This window comes from Chaetura pelagica, unplaced genomic scaffold, assembly GCF_000747805.2.
Source record: "Chaetura pelagica isolate M959 unplaced genomic scaffold, ChaPel_1.0 scaffold191, whole genome shotgun sequence".
Taxonomy (NCBI): domain Eukaryota; kingdom Metazoa; phylum Chordata; class Aves; order Apodiformes; family Apodidae; genus Chaetura; species Chaetura pelagica.
This window is the reverse complement of record NW_009952440.1, coordinates 2,528,097-2,536,411: the sequence shown is the minus strand read 5'-3', so window position 1 is coordinate 2,536,411 and position 8,315 is coordinate 2,528,097. Positions and strand designations below refer to the sequence as shown.

At 38.9% G+C, this 8,315-nt stretch overlaps 1 protein-coding gene across 1 annotated transcript in view; it reads right to left on the bottom strand.

The window, feature by feature from the left end:
• Positions 1 to 1,246: 1,246 nt before the first annotated feature.
• Positions 1,247 to 8,315, bottom strand: part of DHFR (dihydrofolate reductase) — a 16,552-nt gene continuing 9,483 nt past the window's right edge. Inside the window, exons 4-5 of the mRNA XM_010008399.1 lie at positions 2,979 to 3,091; positions 1,247 to 1,377 (exon numbers count right to left, since the gene is read on the bottom strand). Coding sequence (XP_010006701.1) covers positions 1,290 to 1,377; positions 2,979 to 3,091 — 201 coding nt within the window. The 3' untranslated portion in view covers positions 1,247 to 1,289. The remainder of the gene's footprint in view (positions 1,378 to 2,978; positions 3,092 to 8,315) is intronic.

Sequence of the window (8,315 nt, the reverse complement as noted above, 5' to 3'; positions counted from 1 at the left end):
GGAGAGGACCAAATCAGTACACAAAGAGTAGGCTTGTTTGCATCCTAGTTAAGACGTTTTAATCCAAGTTAGGAGGTGTTTTTGCAACCAAAGTGGTTCTACACAACATTTTGGCCTAAATGAGCCATATCTCCTGCATCATATGTCAGGCAGAAATTTTCTAGGCTGTGTTCACATGAGTATCACAGCAGAAGCTAACACTGCATGAAGTCTTTGCTTCCACTTTTAATAAATGTCAGTTGCCATGATCACAGTATTTTGAGGACTAATCTTGCAGAGCTTTCAACAGGGACCTCTTTTTGATACTTACTGGTAGACATTAAATGCTTCTGGGAGGTTATTTTCTCTTGTCAGGGTCACCATGACTTGTGTTTTTTTTAAAAATAACATCCCCCTCGTAACAGTCTTTTTCCTTCCCTTGTACAACTTGCTGGCAAATTAAAACTCAGGAGATTTTTTTTGTTTTAATCTTTATCAACTGCTGTAAAGTCAGCACACCTGGGGCAAGAGGATCAACACAGGAAGTACTAACATTTTTAGGAACGCAAAAGGAACACAGAGAAAACAGAAACGACCCAGAACAGATGCTGCAAAAATTACTTTTTTATCAGTTAACATTGTAAATTGCCATGGAAAATTCAAGAGGTGCTCACAGCTGATATTATTCTTTTTCTTTTATCAAAGAGGCTTAGTTTTACAAAAGTAAGAAAAGCAAAGGTTTAATCTTCTTGTAGAAAACTGGGCACTGTTGTGCTTTTCTGTACAGTTCTCACCTCTGTAAAGCCCACCAATGGCCAGTGCCACCCTCCCTGACACTGCAGCTGGGCCTCAAGGTGACATTAATGACTGATCTGCAACAAAAGGGAAGCAGGACTCCCTCGTGGTATATTTAAAATATGGTTATAAACATATGTGCCATTCCAGTCATGCTCAGGAGTTTTGACACTTTCTCCATGTTGGATGCTTTGAATTAGGAAAACTCAAAACCTTTTATTAGGTAGAAAGGTTCTTTCATTACTCATGGAATTATTAGGGATGCTGTCATGGACTGTAAAGATCAATACAATGTCTAATGCATCCTTAGTTGTGGTGTTTCTTAGAGCTACCTTCCTGTTTCCACTGCAGGTTGTATATTCCAAGTGTGGGGTGTGCTTTTGGAAATCATTCACTACTGAGGTTATTGTACTATGAAGCAGGAATTTCTTTCAGTAATTTACTATATATATGTACTCAATAAGACCTCATGTTTTAAAATGCCTAACCTTATACAGAAGTATAGAAAGCCTTATTTATTGTGCCGAGACAGCTTTTTCATACACTTCAAATTTGTACTGGATGCCATTCTCTTCTTGGATATCAGCAGGGACACCTGGGTATCTGGAGAGAAGGGAGAAGAAAAAGCAAAGGCAACAAGTAAATAAAAGTATCACTATGAGTCACCTGCCATCTATCCCATCAATTAGAAAAGAGAGTTGTTTGAAAAAGGAGATGAAAACACCATCCCTACCACAGGTATACCAAGCACAACCTACTTTTAGAAATCATTAGAAACTACTATCAGCAACTTGTACACACATCTTTCTAAATCAAGAAAGCATACTGTGATGTAAAAAAATCCACCACCCTTATGGCTTAATACAAAAAAAAACCCTCAACATTTTTATTAAACCCTCCAACACTTTATTTAACATGTCTGCACAGGCAGAATAGATTCAGAACACATTTAGGTTTTGCTGTTTTGCTTTTCCTCAGATGGATGAGAAAATGCTAAGGTAAAAGTTTCTCACAAGTCTACAAAAGCTTCTTAAAGCAGCTGGCTCCTACCATGCCAAGTGTTCCTCTGTATTCCAGATTTATTTAAACACTTTTTATGAATAGACACTTAAAAAATCTGTTTGGCTCCATTTTGCCTTTTATTTGCTAGGTTTCATTCTACCAGATTTCCACTTTGGTGATGGAATTACCTGCTGTGTTGTAAATTCATGCTTTAAGGCCAAATTCTGATTGCAGGACACTGGCCAAAATCAATCCATACCTGAGGAACAGCCAGGATGGAGAAAAGAGAGCTCTAGGTCAGACATGAGGTGGGCTCATCAGATGGCACAGAGCACTTCAGAACATGTTAGAATTGAGAAAGGTGACTTCTACTTCCCAGCCATCTTGTTTGTCTCTCCTGTATCCTTCTGTCTTGCCTTTAGCTGTTCTCCCCCACTGTAGTGCTAATCCATTCCTGTGCCCCATTGCAGGGAGCTTGTCTTGCCATGCTTTCTGTTTCTTCCACTGCTGGTCTGTAACCAGCTGGGAACCAAAACGAGAGTAGCAAGAAGAGGATGTCCTCTCCTTCCTGGTTCTTGAGGCAGACATTTGCATCTTTGCCACCTTTTTACTGCCCGTTGGATATAATCTTCTTGGAGAGGACATGAAAGTAAGATATGGAATATGGCAAGGATAACATAGAAGAAACCAGAGTGAATGACAGAAACTTACAGTTTAATAGTTGTTCATCCTAAGTTTGTTAGTAAGAAGTAATTTTCTCAAGAGAAAGGAATAACTTTATGAATCTGTAAAAGCTCAACCATCCCTGCCCAACTGCATTTAATTAATCTTTGGCAATTTATCAGACATCTAGAGGCTAAATCCCATTGACTAACAACACACTGGGAGTTATAAAGGTTAGTAAATACTTGAGTAATTCTAAAGTGAGAAAACAGTAAGAAAGTTATTTTTCAAGCAAACAAACAATAGGAATTCTTTACTGTAAAAGTTATGGAAGGCTGAAGAACACAAGTTCCAACAACCCCTCTGTGCTCAGTGAGGTACAATTCCAGGTTCTAACTAAAATATGACTGAGGAAAAATACAGTGAAAAGCACCCCCAATTCAAACCAGAACGTGGCTTTAATAGGGCCCATCTGCATCCAAATTAGATTAATAATTCTTCCATCTGAACACAAGACTAATATGCATCTTGATACTCACTCAGTGAGAAGTTTGTAGTCTTTGTCAATTTCTGGAAAAAATGTGTCACTTTCAAACTCCTGCAAAATTCTTGTCACAAACAATCGATGGTTAATTGGCTTCTCCATTGCTGCCTTTAAAACCAACAGAAACAACTGAGTTGTTACCTGTAAAGCAGGTCAACCGTGCATGAAGTAGTGTTGCTTATTAAAATTGTTAATATTGTTTGAAGCCTGTAAGATAATACAATGTACACATTCCTATTTGGAACACTAGCTTTCTTTGCCAACTCTCCGAATTCTTGTTCTGCCTGCACCAGCCATCACCATGGCAGCATTCACAGAATCACAGAATTCTTGTGTTTGGAGAAGACATTTAAGATCATTGAGTCCAATCACACTCTCTGACTGCATCTTTGCCAGCTGCCCAAGCACCAGTGGCTACTGGACCATGCAATCAGCTGAAAGGTAATTGCCAGTTATCTTTGCCTATTCTCTATTTGCAGGCTGCATTTCAAAAATGCTATCTAAAACTGAAACTGGAGTTAGTTTGTTTTTGGTTTTTTTTTTACAGGGTTTAAGCATTTTTTACATGGTTTACATTTCCATTTTTTACATGGTTTAAGCCATTCTCATTAGAGAATGGCTTGAAGTGAAAATTGAACTAGACATCTTCTCTTTTGGACTGGGACCAACAGCTCTTTCTAAAGGGACAATTTAATCTTGTGCCAGTCCCACCTGGTAAGTGGCAGCAATACCTACTCATAGAGCCTGGGGCATCTGAGAGAAATTAAGAAAAAAATTAGCAGTCCTGTGAGAAGAAACAAGCACTATGGTCTAGTCTCAACAAGCAATTCCTGAATCACACGTCCTTGAAAAAAAGGAAGCTTTAAGTGGTGAGAGAGGCCTACATCTCAACAGAATTTTTTTCCAGCGTTTAATTAATATGACTGCTAAGGATTTATAATGTATCTTTACTCTGCGTTAGTTTTCAGTTCCAGTGAACAAATTATCTACCAGTTCAACTTCAAAGTTTGATCGCTGGATTATTCAAAGTGCATTTCAGTGCATAATATGTACTGAAATACCATATATATGGCTATATAACCACAACAATGGACACTTCCAAGCTCCCTGGATGAAAAAAATTAGGTGAGTTCCTCACTAGTAAATTCACACAAAATTGGAGGTAAACATTTGTTTGTCTCCAGTCTGGAAAGTCACCTCTTGCAGACATTCTCAGCATTAAAATAACCTATTATATACTATACTATACTATATATAGTGGTATATAAACTATACTATATATATATAGCTATACTGGTGCCTGGTTATATTTTTAAATAGCTTACAGCTGTCTCTCCCTTTCCCAGTTTTAAACTGGCAATGAACAAAGCTCTTTGCTGAAGGTGATTCACCATGCAGCCTGCTATTTAGGTACGACTTTGACAAGTACAGAAGCCAAGTGATAGCAAATTTAATCCAATGAAATTAATTGGTATTATCGCTCAGAAGTTAAATTTCTAGAAAGCTGCTCTTTCATTAGAGAATGGCTTAAAATGGAAGGGGTAAGACACAGCACAGCAGCATCCAAAGCTCTAAACTGATGCTCATCTGATTTGTATAAAAATACCACATTTTTTCTTTCTTTAAATAAGATTGGGAGGTAAAAGGAGAAACACCTGCAGAATGACAGAAGAATAATAATCTGCATCACAAATAAAAACATGCTGTATTCTGTAAACAGAGCTACTTCTGTTTTGTTGTAGAGGAATAAATCAACTTCCTATCCAGCTTTATGGGAATTCAGCTTCAGCAAGAACTTTGTACCATCAAGGCAGGTCAGGGAAGAGGCTACAGAGTGACTGAGGACAGATACTGCAATGAAAGCTGAACTGAGTGTTAAGGTGACCAGAGGGTGACGTCCACTGTAGATAAACAGTTGCATTAGTTGAATGAACCAACCATCTGTGTAATTGTTTGTTCCCAGGTTAATAAAAAAAGTGCAAAAGCTTCCCAAGTTAGCCAGACCAGCCCTGGGTGGGTTCTGTGTGCATTCCTGGCCCCTGAAAAGTAAACAACAAACAAAAAGAACTTGGAGAAGAACAACAGGCTCGAGCTGGTTTCAACCCACATGTTCCTTCTCATCAGCCTGGAATGCCCAGCATCATGGCAGCAAGCAATGAGCAAGGAGAAACACATTTGTGAAGTGATTCCACTTTGTATGTCAGGGACTCTGCTCCAGTGCAATTTTCACTTTTATGGGATATAAGTACATAGTTGAATCATGTAATGGTTGAGTATCTTGGCCTTGGGCTGTCCCCGTGGCCCCAGCCAGTCATCCCAGGGCTATGTCTGACTCTGGTTACTTCCATGGGGCCTGATCCTGCCCTGTGGACCTGTCTCATCACCATGAGCCCTGGCTAGTGAGGCCCATGTAAGTCAGGTTGTTGTGCCTGGGGCCCAGCTCCTGTCCCTTTGGGAGCAGCTGGTACTCCATGTGCCCTAACAGTAACTTCATAGAACTTCAGATAAATTACTTTGTTTGTATCAAGCATTGCCACCTGGAGTCTCTAAAGCAACCCCTTGGGAGAGGAACGGACTCTGACACTACTGCTACAGACCTGGCAGTATGGGTAGGAACTTTGTCACAACTCTGGCATTTGCAAAAGGATAAAGCTAGTTTCTTACTAACATTCAATTCACTCCTGCCCTGTCCAGCCCACTTCATCAGTGCAACATGACTTTGTTTTAATCTAACATATAGCTAAGCTGAAGGTATAGTCTTGAATATTTAAACAAAATGTGCAGTTATTAAATACATTTCTAGTGATCAGGCAATACTATGGGAAGCTAGCACAATATTCAACAGACAGACCATTTCCAATGAGTAGATCAGTTCTGCCTTTTTTGGTTTTGTGTATTTGGTAAATATCAGGATAACGTATCTGGTGTAAAAGACAGTAAGAGGGTATTTGTTGGGAGGAATTGTACCAGGGCAAGAGGAGGAGAATTTTAAAACAAAATTATGATGTCTCTGAGCTCATGCTTCTGTAAATTTGAAAAATCTGCATCCTTACTCCACAGCCATTACATTCCCCTTACTCCACTGCCACACTGGGTCTCAAAGTCATTCTTATTTTAGTTTACTATGTTTTTCCCTCATAAACCCCTCAGTTATCCTTAGACCTGCACTAGTTTCCCTTGGCAGTTTACATACTTGTTTGCTCTCCACACAGGCACATCTTCTTGTGTTGCAGATACTGAACCTCTAAAGAAATTACAATCTGATGCAGCAGGAAAAAACAAATTTTGTTTCAAGTGAAAGCACAGCCTATTAAAACTGTGGCTCTTGACCCATCAGAAACACCAGAACCACTGCTCAAGCAGAGATGATTTTCAACAAGAGAGGAAGGACAGGAGCCCTGAGGTGTCAGGATCCCTCTTGTTGTCCCAGGTATGTCAACCTTGTATGTGAACCAGAATCCTTTATTACTTACATATCTCTTCATAACCCCGTGGAAGATTTCAGCATACCCTGACTTTTTGCTGAATTCCAAGAAACCCTCAGGAGGCCTAGCCTCTGTAGCATAAAGCAAAAAGGAGATGATGTAAGGATCATCTTCTCCATCATCTCCAGCTGCACTGGCCTGACAGCCATACAAGATTAGATTATGTCTGCCTGTGCAGGACCATTGCCTTGAGTTAGTTTCCTGTTGTAGAACGCAGGTTAAAGCAGCCCTAAGTCTCTGCAACAAGGAACAGGTGTGCATTACAAGTAATTTTCAGAAGTATTATACAGAAAATTAATCTTATATACATCTCATCACGAAACCACTGTCAACTAATGGGCATAGCAACCAGTTGCTGCAGAAGAGACCCATTCTTTCTAGTGATGTAAAGATTCACAGGGTTGAAAACACAGACAAATTGCTTCTGCTTTCTTATCAATTGCAGAAAATAAGGAAAACAGCCAAAATAACTACGTGAGGCATTTATTTTTCAAGGGTCCTTGTATTGCTGGACAACAACATTGCCAATCCAAACAAAATATGAGACTATTACAAAAGAGAACATTTAAAAAAAACCACTCTATTTGCATTTTGGTTTTCAACCCTTAAAATGTATTGGATTTTACAGGCAACCTGCATTTTGATGCCACAAAAGTATTTTAATACCTATTTTTTACATTAAAGAAATCTTACAGCTGAAGATCTCACAAAGTTCTAGTTCTTACCTTGGTAAACAGATTTGCTTAAGTTGAACTTTGGCTATTAGGGGAGTTGTGATGATTGACAGGAGAATCAACACCTCTAGAAATCCTTCCTTCCCACACTGCTAGGGCCCAGCTTAGCCAGGAAGGGAACAGCCCTTTCTTCCCAAGCCACCAAGGCTAAGCTTAGTGAGGGGACACTGTGTTAGTTCCCACCAGCAGTTCTCTGCCAGGGACAAAGGGAAGTGCAACAAAAATCTTCTACAAGCCGTACCAAAAAAATTGCCCATTTTGTCCTTGCAGATACAGATATACTTTAGCCACTAGATTTTTCTAAGTGTTAGTCTTAAGGGAAGGTCTTCTAAATCTTTTCCTCTGTAATCTCTGCAAGCATACTTGAAAAAGAACTTTAAAAGAAACCTTTCATAGCTGCATGATTTATGTCTGCAACTGACTCATATATTAACCTTTTTTAGTCATTTTTTTCCCAGAGGAATGTTAAATCAATGTGTTTGTTCACAAGAACAAGCACACACAAAAACCTTGTTTAGAAATAATAGCAATATTACACCTTTCTTTCCACATAACAAATCCTCTGAGTTTCTCTGGAAGAGTACTGGAAAGGCTGGATATGTCATTCTCAAGTCATGCTAAACTGAAGAATGATGCTAAACTGAAGAAAATTATTAAACTTTTAAACAAAATTATTAGTTGATCCACTGGCTAATATTGTAGTTCTGATTCCTCTAATTTTATTAATAACTAGTTAAGAACAAGAAGGATTGGCCATCAGTGGTATGACTACAATAGTCATGGGTATATTTTTTACAAAATATAAATCTCCATGGGAGGACAGTGCTGCCAGCTGTAATGCTGTGACCCTGCCACTTTTGTATAAAAGAGATAGTAGGGAATTGCACAGAGTGCTTAAACCCTTTCTCAAAAAACACCCAGAAGGTCGTAGAAATACAGGAAAATTTCTTCCCATTCCCATCTTTTAGTTCAGCTACATAAATACATATGGGAAAATTCTCCTGGAAAGAAGGATTCTGAAACATGACCGTAATGAAGTAAGACAGTTATATATGCATATATCCTAGGAAGACAGTCACCTTCCTTGGAAACAAGTTCTCTCAACCATACATG